Source organism: Notolabrus celidotus, chromosome 11 (assembly GCF_009762535.1).
Source record: "Notolabrus celidotus isolate fNotCel1 chromosome 11, fNotCel1.pri, whole genome shotgun sequence".
In the NCBI taxonomy this organism is placed as follows: Eukaryota; Metazoa; Chordata; class Actinopteri; order Labriformes; family Labridae; genus Notolabrus; species Notolabrus celidotus.
Window position 1 is genome coordinate 15,111,092 of NC_048282.1, and position 20,381 is coordinate 15,131,472.

Genomic DNA, 20,381 nt, shown 5'->3' on the forward strand with positions numbered 1-20,381 from the left:
AAACAGCTGTTATATTTTTTGCCATGATGAGTCTCAGTGGGGCTGCATATTTTACTCTTTAAGCCCTGAAACCTGCTGCAAACACACCAAACACACAGGTTACTCTTTCACCTGACACAGAGTTTAATGTTTACTGCAAAATAAAAGATAGATTATAATAATGAAGAAGGTAAAGTTGATTATTTTGGACTCCTCAGCTCCAGCATGAACAGTCTACTTGCGGGACAGTGTTGTATGCAGGGGTGTAATGCTAGTGATTGTAGTTAGTGGATCATCTTATCGTGCTCTAAAAAGTTTTTATGAATCTCAACCGGATTATGCAAACAGCAAGTCATCCATTTTCTCACTTTGAGAAAAAAGTCCCAGAGCACCGGTCAGGTTCGTTTCATCAGCACTATGATTTTATGCGACCCATAGAGGACAAATTTGAAATAGTAATTTATTTTATTGAAAAATAGCAGTCAATGTCTTCTCTGTAATCTTGTCACTTTGCAAAGTTGTTCCACGGGCCGGATTGGAACCTCTGGCGGGGCGGTTTTGAACCCGCAGGCCGCATGTTTGACACCCCTGTTCTAGAAGACAGATTAAAAAAAGCTAGACACACAATCCCGTGTTAACCCTTGAAGTCATCACTAATAATAATAATAATAACAATAACAATAACAATAACAATAACAATAACAATAATAATAATAATAACAACAACAATAATATCAATAAGAATAAGAATGCCATCTAACAAGATGTGGTTTCAAATAGGCAATTTATTATCATAAAAATACAAAATATTAGGATTACAATAATAGAATTGCACAATTTATGTTTCATTGTGTAATATAATTTAATGCAGCTGCCAAGTAATTCTAAAAAATAAAGAAACAACACAAAAAATAGCATTACATTATATAGATATGTATATTCTAATTCATATTTTCTTGAAATCAGAATTACACACATCCTTTACATCCATTACATGTAAGTCCTGCAGAGTTAGCATTTATGTTGAACAACCATACGTTTAATTTAGTATTTGAATTATTACAGACTGTTGTACTTTGACTGTTCTTTTGTGGTCACTCTTTCTTCCGCAGGTGGACGTATATGATCCCGCTACACAGCAACAAGGGGACACAAACCCAGGCCAGGATGAAGCAGTAGCCAAAGTGTCCTGCAGTGAGCTCTCTGGAGTCCTGAAGGATTTCCTTATTGTGTAGTGTGTAAATGAGAGCTGCGGAAAGGGTGGTAAAACCTACAAAATAAAGCAAATAGGATTTTAGTTTTGGGTGACAGATGAGTGGAAAATATGCATTACATTATTAGATCTATCATATCAAATAGTACTATCTATATCAGCGTGAAGGCCTCCTTGTGCTTTTTTCTAATAATAACTGGTATAGTACTTCGAGTTACATAGATTAAGGTCCTACCCACCAACAAACACTTGTTTAAGAGGTATAACTCTCAATTCTATCCTACCTTAACATCAAGGGCAAGATCAAGCTTATTTGTCCCTATCACTTTGTAAGAGAAAGGAGTCACCCTTTTCAAATAGTCTCTACAAATAGACATATCAGTAATGCATCACTCTTAACAGTTACCTGCAAAGGCTTGACATAACCCGGTGAAGTAGAAGAGACCACCTTTAGACATGGTGAACAGTTGACCAAGGAACACCAAGAAAGAAACGGAGGAGAAGACCACTGAAAGAACCATCAGTACCTGCACAGCCTGAAGCCACTCTGAGAAAGGAAAACATTTCCTCATCAGTTCTCAAGCTCTTTCTGTTCAATGGCACATTTTGTGTCAAGGCAAGGCAAGGCAACTTTATTTGTATAGCACATTTCATACACAAGGGCAACTCAATGTGCTTTACATTAAAACATTAAAAGCATTGGAAACATTCAGACAAGCATCAAAGAGCACAATTAAAATTACAAATATAATAAAACAGAAAAGGAAAGGATAATTAGAAATATATTAAAACTAAATTTAAATTTTGCATTTAAAGTGAGTTAAAATTAGCTAAGATAGGAAGGCAGTGGCAAATAAAAATGTCTTAGTCTTTGATTTAAAAGAGGTGAGAGTTGACCTACAGCTTTCAGGGAGTGTGTTCCAGATATGTGGTGCATAATGACTAAACAATGCCTCACCATGTTTCGTTCTGACTCTAGGGACTGAAAGCAGACCAGTACCTGATGACCTCAGAGGTCGAGGTGGTTCATAAAGTAGCAGCAGATCAGCAATGTCTTTTGGGCCTAAACCATTCAGTGCTTTATAAACCATCAGCAGGATTGTAAAGTCTATTCTCTGACAGGCAGGAAGCCAGTGTAGAGATCTAAGAACTGGAGTGATGTCTACTTTTTTGGTCCTTGTTAGGACTCGAGCAGCAGCATTCTGTATGAGCTGCAGTCTTCTGATGGACTTTTTAGGGAGTCCTGTAAAGACACCGTTACAGTAGTCTAGTCTGCTAAAGATGAATGTATGGACGAGTTTGTCAAGTCTTTTATATGAAGGTAAATCAAATAGAATTGTTGTATACCAGATTCTTTGGAGGATGAACACAACCAGGCCCCTGTGAAGTTGTCAACCCTACAGTTGTACCACAGGTCAGAGTTCTCCATGCCTTCCCACACCCACCAGGACTGTAGAGAGATGAGACATACACCTCAATATGTTTTTCCAATACAAATCAAACAGATTGAATTAACATCAAGTGCTAACTGTGACTGCTACCTTCTCCATGGTTGCAATGAACAGCATTGCCAGTGTGATGAGGTGCAGCAGGGTCACAAACATAAGGAGGTATGCCATTTTCAGATCCCTGTAAAAACAAACAAATCCTTTTACAGTAGGCCTCTTGAGCAACTGAACCTAAAATTAGAAAGGAAATGATGTGAGACCAAATCAACATGTTTGTCCGTCATAAAGTACAAATCAGAGTTCGGTGAATTTCCTGTTTTCACTTTAAACATATTATGAAAAATGCGAGCAGCTGGACAGAGGCTACTCTGTGTTGCATAAAACCACGCTTCAAAACAGAGTGCAATGAGCTGTTTCTAAAACTGCTCTTTGACTGGCCTCTGTGTTGCCATCGTACAAACAAACCTGAGAGAATCAATGGGCGAGCCGACCGAAATCTAAATGGTTTCAAAACATTTATTCAATTAAGCTCTGTACCCTTCTGAATAGTTGTTTTTCTACAGAGTAAGAGGTAAACAGTCTGTAATTCCACTTAGATTTGGATTTCATTAAAGCTACTCCACTTGTAAATTCACAGGAAATTAAAGTCTGAGGCAAATCCTGCGATTTTACAGAGCTACTTGACATTTCATACCCAGTAGTAAAACACACACACACACACACACACACACACACACACACACACACACACACACACACACACACACACACACACACACACACACACACACACACACACACACACAGAGAGACAGGGAGGGGGATATCAAAGTTTTAGCGAGAGTAATTTCAGTTCACAATAAGGAGACATGCAGTTGGACAGAAAAAGAACATGAGGAAAATAAGGCAGGATGGGGATTTCTCTGCAGATCTTTATCTATAGGAGAGGTCTATCTGGGCGGGTGGTGGGAGCATGATTACTGTAAAATTATGTCATTACACTACTTTTCACCCAATCACAAATCAAGTATACAACACACATCAGAAAAAGATACACGTAAATGGTTTCACATGTTATCTATTTGTCTCTGGTGCAGTGTGGTAATAAAAAATAGTCATACAAGAAGAAGCAAAGTATGTGACACAAAAAGTGTACATCTTAAGATTGCATGCAGGTCTACAGACGTGTTGTTGTTTTGATGTGAGGATCACTACAATAACAAGCTTGTTTTGGAAGCAAGTGAACCTGTGATTTGAAAAGATAATCTTTTCATTGAAATACCAGTAAGAGTTGAGGAAACTTACCTTGTGTATTGCTTGCTCCTCTGAATCAGATCCTATGGGCAGCCTCACTACACCACAAAGTTGTGCCCCTCTAGGTGGTCCTCTCCTTTCCAGGCTTGTCCCACCCCCTTTACTTTTTCAGTCACTCCATCCAAACTTTCCAGGGTGAACGCCCATTTCCTCTTTGCAGCACAGTGCTCCCTTTTAGCTCTGCCTCGCAGTCCCTCAGTACAACATCATCATCCAAAACGGACTCAAATGAGACCCACCCATGACCAGTGGAGGCACATGAAACCACAAGAGAAAACCTTCTCTCAAAACAGTTCACTTGCAAAGCTGTCTTTAGCTTGTGATATATAGTCATAGCTACAGCTGTTACTATCATAGACTGTATGGGTTACTATAGACCTAAGTCTTGTTGTGCCAAATAAGAAAAACAAACACAATGCTGAAACATATTTCACATTTCCACAACTGAACGTTAGAGTGCACTGGTCATGTCGATAACATCTGGGCAGGGCATTATATGGAAATATGCCCTAGTTATTGTTTTATTGTCAATTTTTATAACATCAAAACAACACATTTTTAAATCTTGAACAGAATTGATGTAAGAGGAGAATATAAGGGAAGTATTTTGAACGTCTACAGCCTATTAATAAATGTGTACAAATATATATACGTATATTTTAGGTTTATATAAACAATTTCAAACTTTTAAAGTACAGTTCTGCCAAATGGTAAAGTCCTTAATAATCTAAAAATAATAAAATGATACCTTACTTCCAAATGAGCAAAATACTAGTGTGTTGTCGCCCTCTGGTGTTTGAATACATGGATTGTTAAGAAAAACTTAATACATTTATAGAGTACGTGATGGTAATTGATTATCCCGTGTTAACATAAACAAAAAATGTCTTCAGAATTGGTCTTCTGTGTTGGTCATGTTGTTGCACGCCACACTTTATGAGAACAAAACTGTTAAAAATCTGTCATTATTTTTCATCATGTGTGGGTGAGTCACTCACATTATTTAAATAACTTTTAAAAGAGTTGTTAAAACCTCTCAGGCTTTTGGAGAGGGTGAGGGAGAGATTTCGAATGTCAACATACCCCGCCACACCAGATGTATTTGGCTCTGTAGCTGTGGGAAATATTAACAATTAGTGCTAATATATATGAATAAATGGAGTTTAGAATAAGCTGTACAGGTACAAACGGTCTAGTTGTCAAAGACTAAACCAATTTTGAACATCGTCTGTTAGTGAATCGAAATTCGGTTAACAATTTTTGTTCGGCTGATCACTTGTGCAAAATTGTAAAGCTTCCATACACAACAAAAATCTAACTATAAAAGAGTTATTATTATTATTATTATTATTATTATTATTATTATTATTATTATTATTATTATTATTATTATTATTATTTAATGATTGTACTTGCTCTATTTACCTATTTTTGTTTTTGGGGAGCATTTGTTGTTGGTTCCATCAGCACCCTTGATGTTCCTTTCTAGGCTAATTTTGACTATACTATGGATATTTGTGACAATATTCAACACTGTATCCCTAATTATTATAAATGTATATCCATGAAAAATCAATGAAAAATATATTGAAAAAAAAAAGACTAGGAAAGCTCTAGACCACCTCTTTTTTTTTTTTTTTTTTTTTTTTTTTTTTAAATTATTGTTATTCTTTTCTTTTTTGTTCCCTTTTTCTTGTACTGTGTTATTATTTTTTGGGGTTGTTTTGAGTTTTTTTTTTTAATTGTTATTAATGTATGTAACAATATGGAAAAAATGCAATGTACTTGAAAGTACAGTGGTCTGGAAAGTTGAAATTGTTTTCCATGCAATAAAGTAATAAAAATAATAAAATTTAACTTGTTAATTTTTGTTCTTACTTTTTCTTCTTGATGAATTTTGTAGACTAAAAGGATCCCCATATATGGTTGGTTGCGGGTGCAGCTCTCCTGATCCATCCTCCCCTACAACCACTGAATGGTACAGTCCGTTGCCTAGGTGCTAGAAGAAGCCAATTCACTCCGCCACGCCTGTCCTCTTTAGCGCTTTGCTGCCTCTTCTCTTCTTTCCTCTTCAAAGGTGAGTCAAACTGTACGCGGCACACTCAGCGTCACGACTGCAAGAGCTCTTGATCAGGAGTGTTCAGTTCTCAAAACAACAATCTCACGGCGGAAAGCAGCTGCTACCAAGCGGCCAGCAGTGAGAGCTAATGGCTCCCGACAGTGAGCTAGCGCTAGCTGAATGTGAAGCAGCATTACTGGAACTTTACAACTAACTTTGATAACTAGCTGGCGTTTCAAGTTGTCGCAGTTTTCATGGTATGCATTTACAGGATCATAGCACAAGGTGGTCAACAATCCTGAGAAGTATCCACATCTCTCTTAACATTGCGTTACCAGAAGGAATGCAGGAGCAGTTGTCCCACAAAAAAACATCTTTTGCTCCTCCTCGTCAGACATTTTGGGGAAAACGGGGAGCCTGAAAACAAAGATGTTTGAATCCCAGAAGTGTTTCTGTACTGGGAACAAGAGCAGCTTTACTAGCGTTACTGTGTTCAAAGCAAACACTGGCATATAATTGGTTGCTATTGACAGGCTCCACAATGCATGGAAGAATGAAGTCTTTTTCGATGATGAAGATGTTACCCATGTTGCTGTCCATGTCAAATGCTTCATGATAAAAAAAACAGCAGATCAAACTAAGCTGCAGATTACATAACATAGCTAATCAGCTTGAGATTTTGCATATCCTCAGGTGATGCAATTTTACCCTGCTCTTAAACTACAGTATGTGGTTGTACCTGTTTCCAAACTCGTGCCTGCAGGCAGGTCTTCACATTCCTAAACAGCATTGTTCTGAAATATTACCGTCTTTTACAGGGGAAGCTTGAGGACAAGAGACGTTGTCATGGATGAAATGCACCAACAATTGGAGTAATGAAGTTTGCAGACCTGCTGATCTTTGCCACATCATTGCAAAATGAGCCGGGCCCTGTTGTGTACCATGTAGGCAGCATTGCAGTACTCCAGTGTTAAGGAAAAAGTTCATCACTCACAGATGCAGCTTCATCCAACTGAATCTATATGACCATGGATCATGACAAGGTAACATTTACAGTTCAAAAATTGTGTGAGTCACTGTTGATGCTTTATTCTTGTATTTTAACTCCAGAAGTAGTGAACTATTTTAGCAAACACTGACTGTGGCTATATTTTATAAAATTGGAATTTTACTCAGTTGTAAGCCTGAAACAAAATGAGAGAATTTCTTTCAAAACAGTGAACAAACACTGGCTTTTGTATATTTTTTAAAGTGTTTGTTTTAAAGCTCCCCACCTACCTTACAGACTTGTTGGAATGGAATTATGTAGAGTCGCTCTTCTGATTGGCTCATTTTGAAAGTCCCCCGAGTTAACACTGAACTGGATCGATCAGCATTTTCCAATGATGCCCCGAAATCATGGAATACCCTCCGACAGACTTTAAGGCTGACATCAATTCCCTCTTTTGCAGAATTTAATACTTTGATCACCGACCACTGTGTCTCAAATTGTATCTGTTTTAATTAATATATTATTGTGTGTGTTAGTTTGTTGTTTCTAATGTTCCTGCGATCTCAATGACATTGGAAATGAGGAAAACCTCAATGTCTTTTGGAGAATAAATAAAGGTTTTGAATTTAATTAAAAAAAAAATTGGAATAAGTCTTGCACACGTACATCAGTATAGGATACTGGTTGTGATAAATGTCTAAATTTTGAGCCATTAGTTTGCAATAATTAGAGTAAAGACTTTAGACTTTAGACTTTATCGTCCCTTTGGGGAAATTCTTGTCCACAGCACCTTTCTGCAATTCCACAGACAAACACAAGAACATATACTGTAGGCTCAACAAACTGTCCATAAAGACCGGTGTGATGTTTAAGTACAACAGGCATGTGAGACCTGATACCCACCTGGTGACAATATGTTGTATGTTGCTGGACTGTTGACTGCCCTTGGTGTAGTTAAAATGCTTCATGGGGGGTATGCTCAGGTTACGGGCCCTACAAAGTACAGTATTGAATTCAGCAACAGGTGTTTAGTGCTGGCATGCCAGTCTGATGCTGTGGCCTTCTCTTGTTTGTCCCACAAATGGAGACACTAAGTGAGACTGAAAGCCTTGATGTTGAACCAAAAATAAGTACACATGAGAATTTGATGCTTTGAAATTATGTCAGCTTTTATTTGAGCTGAAGTGGAACTCAGCACAACCCGTTCATGACAATCAAACCACTGAAGTTCAAAATATTTTGCTTTGTGTATATTTGAAGCTGTAGTTGGACAGGATGGTTCATCACTTGACTGATAAGTATAAAATGTGGTTACAAAATGCTCTGATGTTTTGTCTTGGTTCTCAGGTACGAACAGAGGGTGATAGCGGCCCTCTGGGGGCCAGTGTTGAGAAGCAGCAGTGCCAACTCTGTCAGCAGCTGCTCGACAGTGAGGCAAAGCTGCAGTCTAGCATCCAGGAGCTGCAGACCATACGTACCCAGCAGGCCAATGAGATGCAGGAGGTGACCATGATTAAAGCCTAGATTCATAATAATTTATTCCATGATTGCAGTGCATTTAGAAAAAAACTTCCATACATTCAAAGGGGTATAGGATAAAACCAAATGCTAAGAATGATTTTTCAGTTACGTCATAATGACTTATTATCTCTGTCCTTCAGGTGGAGAGCTATGTTGCACATATTCGTGGGCTACTGGAAGAGCGTGAATGTCTGACAGCTGATTATGAGAGAGACAATGAACACTTGAGACAAGACCTTCACCGGATCAGACAACAACAGGGTGATTTCAGTGCAAATGTGGTCTCATTCAGCATGAATGCTCTAAAAACTATCTGCTTTTGAAGTGGTGGCACCAACATTGTGGAACGCTCTTCCTGTAAATATTCATTCAGCTGTCTCTGTTGTCGCCTTTAAAAAACTCTTAAAGACACCTTTATTTAAACAGGCCTCCAACTCACCTTGTACAGACTAACGTTTTAATTATGTTATTGTTTTATGATTTCATTTGAATGTTTTATGATTTCATTTTAAATTGAATATTTTTCCTGTGAAGCACTTTGGGATTTTATTCTATGAAAGGTGATATACTAAATAAAAATTACTTTCTTACTTACTTACTTACTTGCTATCTGTTAATATATCAAAGCATACATTTCCTGAGTTAAAAACTGACCTGTTTGTGCAAAGTCTGCTGTCCTATAGGGATGCACTATTTTCCGTTACACTATCTTGTGTTATATGGCACTCAGCTGTTCTGCAGGACAAACTGTTGACCATTTATAACTTCACTCTCTTCCAGAGAGTCAGAGCAAGGAGCTGGCAGAGATGTTGGCTCAGGAGGACCTTGGGGAAATTGGTTTGAGCAGTCCCAGTGAGCAAGTGGCTTACTTACTGGTGGAGAGGGCCACTTTACTGGAGAGGCTGGAGGCAGTTGAAAGGAGACTGGAGGGTCAGAGCCTCACTGACGACCTAAGGGAGGTTCATCACCAGGTAAAGGACTGACTTGCAGACATTTGAGACATCCAAGGTCTGTTTCCTCAAGAATCACACAGGTCTTGATCAGGTTTTAAATAGTATTTAATAAAGAGTTATAGATTTTCACAATATGAACTGTAAATGTAAAGCTTCCAGGGGAAAGGCACTGAGTTTAGCCATAATGTATTTGATATGAATATGTTCAAAGGCATCACAGTAGTAGTGGAATGTGACGGTTAACCAACTAATGCAAATGTAGAGACTATACAAACATGCTTTTGATCTCTTTCCCTCTGTGTCCCTGTGATAGGAACATATCCGCCACACGATGGGGGAGGAGCTGAGGCAGCAGAGGGATGATATGCAGAACACAATAGATAACATAAAGGTGAGGTGACTGTCCTCGTGCTCTGGCTGATTAAAGAGCTTAATAAACTTGTGGTGAATAACGTTAGCAGAGTAAAGTACAACCTAACTTTTCCAGTCGATGAACATGGATTCCATGTGATGTCCTGTTGTGAATGTGTACATAATGGTGTTCCCCTTCAGCAGTGTTCATCCCAGAGTCCATGGAAGAAGTTGTTTGGGCTGCGAAAGTCTGGTCAGAGCAAACACAATATTACCCCTGTAGGTTTTCACTTCAGGCTCAAACTAACTGCTACCTAACATTGTGGGCATGATAAAGGGCAAATCACTGGCATGTTTGGAGAGGCACTACTTTTTAAAACACATACCAAGCCTTCTGTGTGCCTTGATATTCGCATGACAACAATGATGCAGATTTTTCCCCCAGTAATGTAACTCTCTGGCAACTGAGTGCTCAAAATGGGTGTTAAAGTATTGGCATGTCACAGGTAACAGCATGTGTCCTTGGGTCACTGCAAGTAAGTGAGTGTTGACATATAAAGTCAGGCCCGCAGTTTTCATGAATCTCAACTTCATAATGCATGTCTCTTACAGCAGCATGTGGGGCCACTTAAGTCTCCTGTCTGACTACCAATCTTAGATCCTGCCGCACTTCTCCCACTCTTAACCATCCAAGCTTCTTTCTTTCGCACCAGGCACACAGCGAGGAGATTTCCCGTGAGAAAAATGAGCGCCAGCGACTGGAGCGAGACCTTGAAGAAGCATCCAGGAGGCTGGCAATGGCTCATCAGGATATCCGCAGACTCACCAATGAGCTGGATGCTGCCACGAACAACAACTTGGATCCAAGTGGTATGTTCAAAGGGCCTACAGTTTGTATCCCATAAAGAATTGCAAGTTTTGACAAGACTTTGATTAATGTTTCACTCAACAACACAAAAGTTTTGTTTTTCATCTGCACAAATTGCTTGATTGTGTGTGAGGAACAAACGCGTGATTGCATTGGATACCTATGACCTCATTCACACCCTTCTTTAGCAGCTGTTGGCCTCTGACCTAAAACTGTATATGTCAACATACCCTGCTGATATGGAGAAATTACTCATCACCAAGTAACAGATTTTGATGCCATAAAAATGTATCATCAAATCATAACATTTGAATGTAGTATTGGTGGGTTTATAAAAGTGACATTTAGAAAAACTATATAAAACGTAATATTTCTTAAGACCCAAGTGAGCAGAAGGCATATTTTTGGCTTGTAGTGGTAAAAATGTGCTTATAATATCTCAGGATCTGAGCTACAGGGAACGGTCCAAGAAGTAGAGAACCTGAGGAAGGAAGTGGACAAACTGAAGCACTGTGGTGAGACAGACTTCAGTGTGTACTCAATAAACTGACACTCAGTGTGTTACTTTAGTACCTGCTGCCACATTGTTTTGAGATGTTTTGGAAACATTTCAAATCTGTGATGAGAGTGTGTCTATTCTGAGAAATTTAAAAAACTTCAATGCACTGCAACGTATTTCCATATTTAACTTATATTTGGACTAAACTTAAAAAGTTTTTAAAAAATGAATTAACCTTGGTCTTGGAAATGTATTTCCGAGTCTTTTGATTTTTTTCTGAGAAAGCTCAAGTAACTCCTGAGAAGCAACTGCATGCATCAAGGGTTTGGCAAGACATTCAGACAGTAATCAACCTCACATAACAAGCATTAAGTTAGCATTATAACCTTAATCATAACAGAAAGTCTTATTACATAGTTAAACATATCTATGCAGTTTTCTTCTAAGAACTCGATCAGCAAAAGAGATCAAAAGGGTACAAATTGACCACCTCACCTGCCACAGAGCGAGTTTCTGCACACAGTATATGAGAATAACATTGTATGATATAACAGTAAAATCTTTAATGAAGTGTACACAATCATGGTCCTGGTCTCGTCTGTTCGCAGATATGATGAAGCTGCAGCGAGCCAAAGAGCAAAATGACAGACTCGATGTAGAGAACAGAGCTCTGAGAGAGAGGGTTCGCACTTTAGACTCTGAAAAGAAAAACCTCCAGGCTCAGGTTAGTGTTTTCACTGAATTCATTTATTCTGAAAATAAACCTCCAAAGGTGATAGGCCATCTGAGGCATAATTTGGTATTCATTTTGTCCAGTTGGAAGTCAACCAAGAGGATCCAAAGTCCAAGAGCATTAACAGTGAACCACCGAACAACAATCAGTTTGGCTTGTCAGAAGGAGACAAAGACTGCATTCACAAACGGTAGGGCACAGTACCACTGCATCCTTTTATTTATTTTTTTACCAATATGATCATTAAAAGCTCATCTTGGTATTTGAGAAGTTCCTGCTTTATTTTTCTAACTGTAAACATTTTTATTCAGGTGTCGTGAGGCAATGGAAGACGGAATTGTACAGGTGAAAGAGCTGCAACGGCAACTCCAAAGGCTCCGCAAGCAACAAGAAGAGCTGGAGGAGAGGAACGAGGAGCTGGAGGCTCTGCTAGGGGAGGCCCAAAACTCCAGCAAGGAGGAGAGACACCGCCATGAGGGAGAACTGGAAGGACTACACAGGAGGGTATGCAGGACTAAATTCTTGATGGACTATATACTCATTATGGGAAACAATAATCTCTGGAATGATGAGACATAATCTTCACTAATCATTGCAGATTAAAGGCCTGGAGGCAGAGCTGAAGAAATATGTAGCCCCAGAAAAAATTATGAAGAATGGAGAAGATGTAAAAGCCACTGAATCCTACTTACAACTGGTAATATATAACTCACTTTTGAATTTCATTATAGTTTTATCAGGATGTCATCAACTGCTCAAACTTAGATGGATGATCAGATTTTTTTTAAAGCTTCCCTCAAAAGAACGGAAGGTTAAATTCATCTTGTTTAAAATATAATGGTGAGTTTCAATTATGTTTTGAATTAAAAGAGAACAAATATGGCCAGGACTGCTATGGGCATCTACATGTGCTGCATAACATGTGGGTAAACTGTAACAGTAGCAGATCTAGCTTAGACTTGCATAGCCAAAGCTCGATCTTTAATCCTGTTCCCCCCAAGACTGTTGTCAGCTTGATCATCAGCCCTCAAATATATAAAAGTTAGTTTATTAAATGGGTCTTAATAAGCACCAAACCAAACCATACATGCTTTGTCTTTCCCTGTCACCATGTCTAAAGCACCTAAGAGACAGCAGTCAGGAGAGACTGGCACTGCTCGAGGCTCGTCTGACAGAAGAGAAGGATTGGAGGAAACAGCTGGAAGTAGACCTCAGTGCTGCCCAGGCCGCCCTCAAAAAAGACAAGGAGGTGAAAAATGCACACATGCCTGCTTTATCTGGAAGAAAGTGTTAAAACCAAAGCTGCAAATAAAGGAAACGTCAGTCAACAGTTCAACATTTTTGGCCCTGAACCAGAGTTTCCTCAGTATTTAAAAAGTTAGAGATACAAGCCACTCCTAAGCTGTACCTTACGCCCTCTCTCTTTCCGCTAAAGGCTTTGCAGATCAGTGAGCAAGAGCGGAAGAAGCTAAGACTCGAGGTCAACAGCCGTCAGATGGAATGCCAACAAGGGAAAACCATCATCAAGAGCCTCACTCAAGTCAAAGGGGAGAAGGCCGTTCTGGAGGAAAAGGTTTGTTCATTGAAAGTCTTGCTTGCTATAACTTATACCTTAGATAGGTCTGTCGTCTTTGTCAGAAAGAGACTGGAGGAATTACTTTTGCTACTTGGATTCATGGTTATACAAAGAAACCATTAACTAAGGATAAATAAATTAATACGTGAAACATCTAAGTAATGGAAACAAGACTGGGGAAGCTTACATTTTTAAAAGCAAACGTATATTCATTGTGATGTTAATAAAGATCTAGTGCTAACACAAAAATCTTAAAAGGATAAAATGGATAAACATGATGTGAAAATATGTATGTTCAGTCAAGTCAAAATATACTCTGCAACAATAAACTATGTCAGCATGAGTTACAGAATGGGTCATTTTGACAGTCCTGTTGCTTTAATGAGGCTCTCTTTGTCTGTCTTTTGTCTCTCTGTCTGACAGGTGGCTCAGATGGAGCGTGCCCAGAGCCGGCTGCATAGCGAGCTGCAAAGCTACAAGGATAGTAATCGGACCCAGGGGGACCTCAAGGAAAATAGGCATCAGATGGAGCAGCTGCAGGAGCAGGCCGACAGGCTGACTGCTGAACTCAGCAGCCTCCATACAGCACACAGCACCTTGAGGTTGTTATCAGTCCTGAGTTCACAGTGTGAAAATGATTGCCCAATCCAGATATATATTTATGACATGGGCTGAAATAGATCTGTGTGAGAGCACTGCTACAATTTGTCCATCCATTTATATCATGTCAAATAAAAAGATAGTCCCTGGGCTGACTTGTTTTGCATGACTGTGTGTGTGTTTTCCAGGGAAGAGATGGTTACTGAGCGGCTGCAGACGGCCGAGCTCCAGGCCAGGCTGAGCTTCAGCGTTCAGGAGAAGCTGACAGCTGAGGGAGAAAAAGAGAGACTGAAGCTGGAGATCCAGCGCCTTAAAGAGCAGCTCAAGTGGCATGAGGAGCAGCTGTCATCATCAAAGGAAGCACTTATGAGCAGAAAAGAGCCTGAACTGCACACAGCTCACGTAGAATCCAGGCTGAGTCCAGTGGAGAGGACCAAGGATGAGTACTCGGATCAGGTAACTGAATGTCCACTGGAGGAGTTATTTTGTTTTTTATAAAGGTCAATATGCAGACTAATTTGTGTGAGTGTTGAATAATTCAAATGTTAAGACAATAAAGTAACCGTAGAGCGAAACAACCTTCTAATGACAACCTCTGTGTGGGATGCTGCTATATAGCTGACACTAACTTTTGACATACTAATAGTGGGAGGCCAGCAAAGAGGGGGAATTCCTTTGCTGGGATCATCTTTGATTAAGATGTGTGTATGGGGGCGCTGTAGGCCTAGCGGTCTAAGCGCCCTATGTACAGAAACTACAGTCCTCGCCGCAGGGGTCGCCGGTTCGATTCCCGGCCGGTCGACCATTTCCTGCATGTCTTCGCCCGCTGTCTACTCCCTACATTTCCTGTCTCTCTTCAGCTGTCCTATAAAATAAAGGCAAAAAAGGCCAAAAAATATAACTTTAAAAAAAAATGTGTGTATGTTTGTATAGCTTGTAGTTTTCAGGCAGGAGCTGAACCAAATACAATCCAAGTCTGAGGAGGAGCGTCAGCTGGCATCACAGCACCAACTGGCCCTGCAGGCTCAGGTCAATGAAGCCCAGGCACATATCAAGGTTTGATGACTGACCGTTCTATTCTCTAATACTTACTGTCTCTTTTATACTGAATGCATTTCATCTTCATTATTTTTGAATAACTGGCTTGCTGTTGCCCTATTGAGTATAGACTTATGCCAGCATTGTCTCTCACTCTCCTAAGTCCCAAGACTTAGTGCTGAGCCAGAAAGGAGAGGAGGCCAAGCAGATGAAGCAGGACCTGCAGAGGGCACAGAGCCTTTTCAGTTCAGCAGAGCGAGAGCTGCGCTACGAGAAGGAGAAGAACATGGACGTGAAGAAACACAACACCCTGTTGGACCAGGAAAAACTAAAGGTCAGAGTCAAGCTACACAAGAGTACATCTGGAATTCCCCCACATGCAAATGACATTTATTACTTTAACCATCATCTATTTTTAAAAGTCAACTCCCTGTGAATTACCATGAGCAGAACTGAAACAGCTAAACTTTAAACTGAAGCATAAAAGGGAAGAAAGGTGTTACAGAAAAAAATAGAACTGTTATCGTTGCATTGTTGGTCTGCAATATTGCCTTCCTTACTTCCTTCAGCTTTGTGCGGAGCTGAAGCAGGTCCAGACCAAGCTGATCCAGGTGGAGCAGGGCCTCCAGTCTCAAGTGGCTGACTGTGAACATCAGCAGCAGAAAATCAGGGAACTAGAATTGGACCTTGCACGTAACTCAACAACCCGCAGTACCACCACTAGTTTGCAAGAGGAGCTGCAGGCGGAGAGGGCACGGCTGATTGCTGCTGACAAGAAGGTCAGTACTGACACAACTTTTCCACATGAAATCATACAAACCTATGATTAGCTTATAAGTTAACAGTTAACAGGGCTAATTGCTGATCAACTCGGTGATACATCTAGCCTATGAGGCCAATTCACTGACAGAGCTGAACTAGAATCACTTCATATTGAGGGGCCAGAACAAGCAGTGGACTAAAAACTTAAAAACAGACCTGACACATCATTCTAGCATCTGTTAGTTTGTTCTGATGAACTCAGTGTTATTCAGGGCTAGTCCCATACATAAAAGTGTTACTCCGTCAAACACCTTAACCATGGAAAACTTGAGCTCATGTTCTTTGTTTATCTCACTGAGTGAAATCTGTGGCTTTGTTGCGATCGTAGGTGTTGGAGCTGCAGCAGCAGCTTAAGAATGCCCAGCACCAGCTGCGCGTGGAGGAAGCTCGGGCAGGCGAGAGCAGTCGTCTGGAGAGAGACAGCCGGGATCTGTCTGATACCTTATCAGCCCTCAGAGCCAAGCAGCAGGAGGAGCACATCACCAGGTAACAAAAGCAGCAGTGCTGCATCAGAACTTGGTCCCATTGGTAGTTCCCTCAAGATAAGCCATAGTTTTTTTTATTATCTAGTCTTCTATGAACATTTTCTTAATGTTCTGTCTCAGGAAGCTGTTAGAGCAGCGAGAGGAGGAGCTGCAGCAGCAGTTGCGTTCCCTCAGGCTGACGGAGGCTTCTATGACCCGGACAAATGCAGAGCTCAGCCACCGTGCTCAACAGCTGGAAACACGTCTGGCCATCCTGGAGGCTGAGCTTAGCAAGGCCAGAGAAGAGGCAAGGAGCAGTGTGCCACAGCTTATCCAATATGATTGATATTGCAGGGTTTTGGACACCTTTGGCACCTTTTGCTCTTCCAAAATGTCTATACTTATTTTCTGATACTTTCTTGTAATCATTTAGTGCTACTTACTTACTTTTGCTGATATTTTTTCAAAACCAAAGCACACATCATCACAATACACTGATCGTGCTTTCATGTCATATGTAACAGTTAGATGTACCAACACTTCAAAATGTGTTTAATACAGGTTGAATTGAAATCAAAATGTATGTCTTCTATATATCCACCAGGCGAGAGAAAGCCAGAAGTCCAGAAAGAAAATGCAGGAAGACTTGGGGTCCAGTCAGCAGGAGTGTGACAGACTGCAGGGGGAGCTGCAGCAAGTTCTCCTACAGCTGGACTCGTATGTCAGGTGAGCACAGATATGCATATTTGCATTGAATGTAATAAATGACTAGGCATACACTTAAAGAAGTTGTTGCATTTCAATAAGCTTCTTTTCCTCTGCTTATCAAACCAGGAAGTACAATGAAAAGCAGAGTCAGCATAAGAGCAAGCTGCGTCAGGCAAAGCAGATCTTCCTCAAGGCCACTGCACAAAGGGACCGCATCATCCAGAAACTGGAGAATGACCTGGTGCTGGCCTCCAGCCTCTCACACAAGGTCACACACATCATACAGAACACTCTTGACCTTAACTTCTAAATATCCCCCACGAGATGTCATAAAGAGGAAAAACATTTGAAGTATCTCCATTCTGTGTATGTTTTCCTCTCATGTTTCATCCCTTCTGGTGTTATAGGAGAAGGAGAGGATCAACACAGTGACAGAGGAGAATGAAAAGCTTTTGGAGGAGAGGAGGGAGCTTTTGCGGAAGATAAACGAGGCAGAAGAGATGGGGAGCAAAGGCATGAGGAGCGCCTCCACTGCTCAATACAGGTATCTCATGAAGCGCAAGAATAAATATTTTTGATAGGCATATCTACTGCAGAGTCTTTTAAAATTGTCAGTCCTTGTTTGGGTAAAAACTGAGGATTATGAAATTAAATCTATGTAAGGTTAACTGCAGTTTTCCACTTCTGCTGATGGTGGTGAATTTCCACCCAGAGTTGAAATATTATTGTTCAAAAGTTAAGGCTAGTAGGTTTTATTCTAAGGTTGATATCTCAAGTGTATTTTTTTATTCTGATCTGTTCACTGTATCACAGGAAATAGAAAATATAGACAGGCAAACAAGCCTGTCCTTTTTGAGTTTTTTACGAGAGTCTGAATTTAAATCTGCCGTTTAGAGTCAACGTCTTGGAAATGGAAAACAGACAACTCCAGGATCGAACCCTAAAGCTCTCCAATCAAGTCAGCTCACTGGAGCGTGCCCTGAGGAACGTCCAGTCATACTACAGTGTTGAGGTAACATCATGCAGATCTTTGTGCTGAAATGGGACATGCCACCCAAAACTTACAGATTCTCTTTGTTTTGAAAACAGCCCGTTAAGCATTAAAGATGTGAGATGAAGAGTTTGTAATCTAAGTGTTTGCTGCTGCTGAAAAAAATGGTGCAGGGTGGACTCTATCACAGCTGAGACTTTTTGTTGAAAAGGTAAGAGAAGCAACTTGACTTCATGGAAAATGGGTGACATGTCCCTTATTATATTGTCATAAAAAGCCTGATGTGTTTTGATCCTAAATGGTTGAATTTCTCAACAGAATGTAAAGAAAGTTCTCCCTTCTGAGAAGCTCTGCGATGGCATCCTGCACACGTCTTCACTCAGGTAAAACTGCTTCACAATAGAAATTGTCTTGTTGAATCTATGTTTGTTCCATAGGTGGTTGTTATATTTACGCTTTCTACTATTTCTCACTCATTCTGTCACCAGTCTGACCTCGGGTTCATGTGACCCGCTGGACATCCTGGATGCAATCTGTCGAGTGAAGGTGGAAGACCGTTTGGTGGAGGCTACTCAAGGGTCTGTCTCAGCACACCAACCATCAGAGCAGGGCTACCTGAATGTCACCTCCCCATTGGCTCCTCCAGACACTAAGGGAACAGAGGAGAGCACTAATGACACTGACCAGGTATGAGAGGATTCAGGGAGGTACTACAACACTACCAATGGAGACAAGATTAGAATAATGGAGTGAAGAATGCAGAGAATGCAGATCATTCTTTTAAAAAAGGCAGTAATAATGAACGGGAGCTTCCACTTTAGTTCTGCTCAGGGTGATGTATTATGTAATACAAAGCAGATTCTTGTTTGGCTGGCAAGTTCTGTTTCTGATCCAGGTCAAGGTTAAAATAAAAAGAGGGAATTGTAAAGAAAAAAAAAGCCACAGCAAGTGTCAATCAATTATCTAATAATAATCTTCAATATTTTGAAGAAAACAGTTTATAATTTTTACATAAACACACTGCACGATCGTTTGCATGCACAGATGTGTTGAATACTTCTGTGTAGAAAGCTGGTCAGTAGTTTGCATGAGCAAACCAATGCAAATAAGAATGTTTGAAAGCCTCATGTTGGCTTATGGGAATGATAATCATCTTTTATTCTAATAATGTATGAAAATGTGTTTTACTCCAGTGCAGTGTGTCCAAAGGTCTAAGGGACGTATCATAATGGAGAGCAGAATGACAAATGTTTAACTTTAGCACTTTATGAAATGTTTACATTTTGGTCAAATGTAGCAGTGGATATTACAGTGGATCTCACAGTATGAATTTTTTACACAGCTCTATTAATCTTGGTAGTTTTCCAATTACAAAAATGCCTCCCATGATTTACGATTATACTTGTATTGTGTCCAAAAACTCTTAAAACCTAGCAGGTTGATGAGTTTGTGAAATAGTACTTCGACCAGGCTTCATTCTTAGACCTGAGTCAGCCGCTCCAGTATTTACATTTTGCAGCTCTGCTCATTGCTTTTTTTAAAACAGCCAAAATGTCAGGAAGCCACCAAATTCCAGGAAGTTTTTTGTCTATTTCAAGCATCTCGAATAGTTTTTCTTTTTTTTTTTTGTTTCGGTCAACCTCAGTGTTTAACCTCCAGGGACACTGAAACAGAAAGTACTTATACGCTTGTACAAAGAGTTGTGTGTGTGTGACATGGCAATAAAACACATGTTTATATTTAGGGCATGCAATTCAGGAGAAAGATTTTGGATACTGTTATCAAGTAAGTGGCTTTGAAATCCTACGCCAACATACGGAGAGGCACTATAAAATAAAGCTATAGAGGATGATAAGGAAAAGGCACGATTTATAACTACTGTTAGTTAGATTGTGGGATATTAAAATGTCCCTATAATTGGTTCTGCAGGGATTGTGTGGCCTGCTTGATGCATGTTTTCATGTACAGAGCCAGATCTGATTTAAATTGCACACCCCATCTTTAACTGTTTCATACCACTACATTTGTTTCTTTTGTAGAGTTGTGCACTGTCTTTGTCCTTAATGTGCCTAAACTGATGAAGTGGTTTACTTTTTCTTGCTGCTGCGTGAAGACATCTAATAGTGCCGGATGTAACCTGAGACATAATGTACAAGAAAATGTGTTGTATTTGTGTAAATACATTTTTTAAAACAGAAATATTTTCATTAATAAAGCTGAATACACAAATATGTAATGCTTGACTTTTATCCC

The 20,381-nt window shown here is 39.9% G+C and overlaps 2 protein-coding genes across 11 annotated transcripts; one reads left to right on the forward strand and one right to left on the reverse strand.

Annotated features, from left to right (window-relative positions):
• Nucleotides 1-852: 852 nt before the first annotated feature.
• Nucleotides 853-6,433, reverse strand: LOC117821514 (epithelial membrane protein 3-like). Of its 2 annotated transcripts, none has more exons than XM_034695859.1 (5): nucleotides 5,833-6,433; nucleotides 2,734-2,821; nucleotides 2,540-2,642; nucleotides 1,599-1,739; nucleotides 853-1,249 (listed from the first exon to the last, which is right to left on the reverse strand). In XM_034695859.1, the coding sequence occupies exons 2-5, from the start codon at nucleotides 2,809-2,811 to the stop codon at nucleotides 1,074-1,076; spliced, it is 498 nt and encodes a 165-aa protein (XP_034551750.1). In that variant the 5' UTR covers nucleotides 2,812-2,821; nucleotides 5,833-6,433; the 3' UTR covers nucleotides 853-1,073. The 2 variants fall into 2 exon arrangements, with proteins under 2 accessions (XP_034551750.1, XP_034551749.1); XM_034695858.1 differs by lacking the exon at nucleotides 5,833-6,433 and adding an exon at nucleotides 3,946-5,210.
• Nucleotides 5,907-20,364, forward strand: ccdc30 (coiled-coil domain containing 30). 9 transcript variants are annotated; one of them, XR_004632994.1, is made up of 29 exons: nucleotides 5,907-6,031; nucleotides 6,832-7,056; nucleotides 8,352-8,507; nucleotides 8,666-8,786; nucleotides 9,306-9,496; nucleotides 9,792-9,869; nucleotides 10,034-10,108; nucleotides 10,543-10,699; nucleotides 11,141-11,212; nucleotides 11,805-11,920; nucleotides 12,013-12,119; nucleotides 12,241-12,433; nucleotides 12,528-12,626; nucleotides 13,050-13,178; nucleotides 13,365-13,502; nucleotides 13,929-14,107; nucleotides 14,294-14,561; nucleotides 15,039-15,161; nucleotides 15,307-15,477; nucleotides 15,713-15,922; nucleotides 16,294-16,451; nucleotides 16,571-16,736; nucleotides 17,034-17,155; nucleotides 17,264-17,405; nucleotides 17,545-17,681; nucleotides 18,032-18,149; nucleotides 18,227-18,339; nucleotides 18,447-18,511; nucleotides 18,617-18,667. XR_004632994.1 is itself a non-coding variant. In XM_034695847.1 (29 exons), the coding sequence occupies exons 2-29, from the start codon at nucleotides 7,036-7,038 to the stop codon at nucleotides 19,915-19,917; spliced, it is 3,756 nt and encodes a 1,251-aa protein (XP_034551738.1). In that variant the 5' UTR covers nucleotides 5,907-6,031; nucleotides 6,832-7,035; the 3' UTR covers nucleotides 19,918-20,364. The 9 variants fall into 9 exon arrangements, 6 of the variants coding, with proteins under 6 accessions (XP_034551738.1, XP_034551739.1, XP_034551740.1 ...); XM_034695847.1 differs by lacking the exon at nucleotides 18,227-18,339 and adding an exon at nucleotides 19,873-20,364 and having other exon boundaries at nucleotides 18,617-18,815; XR_004632995.1 differs by lacking the exon at nucleotides 10,034-10,108 and having other exon boundaries at nucleotides 18,617-20,364.
• The last annotated feature ends 17 nt before the right edge of the window (nucleotides 20,365-20,381 follow it).

Bases quoted from the DNA above. Each gene is read 5' to 3' on its own strand.
- ccdc30 (XM_034695847.1), top strand. From the start codon at position 7,036: ATGACCATGGATCATGACAAG. The intron at 10,700-11,140 runs GTATGTTCAAAG...ATAATATCTCAG, and splicing joins CAACAACTTGGATCCAAGTG to GATCTGAGCTACAGGGAACG. The intron at 18,150-18,446 runs GTAACATCATGC...ATTTCTCAACAG, and splicing joins AGTCATACTACAGTGTTGAG to AATGTAAAGAAAGTTCTCCC.
- LOC117821514 (XM_034695859.1), bottom strand. From the start codon at position 2,811: ATGGCATACCTCCTTATGTTTGTGACCCTGCTGCACCTCATCACACTG. The intron at 1,740-2,539 runs GTATACAACAAT...TTCCTTTCTCAG, and splicing joins TTCATCCTCCAAAGAATCTG to AGTGGCTTCAGGCTGTGCAG. The intron at 1,250-1,598 runs GTAACTGTTAAG...TTTATTTTGTAG, and splicing joins GTTATGTCAAGCCTTTGCAG to GTTTTACCACCCTTTCCGCA.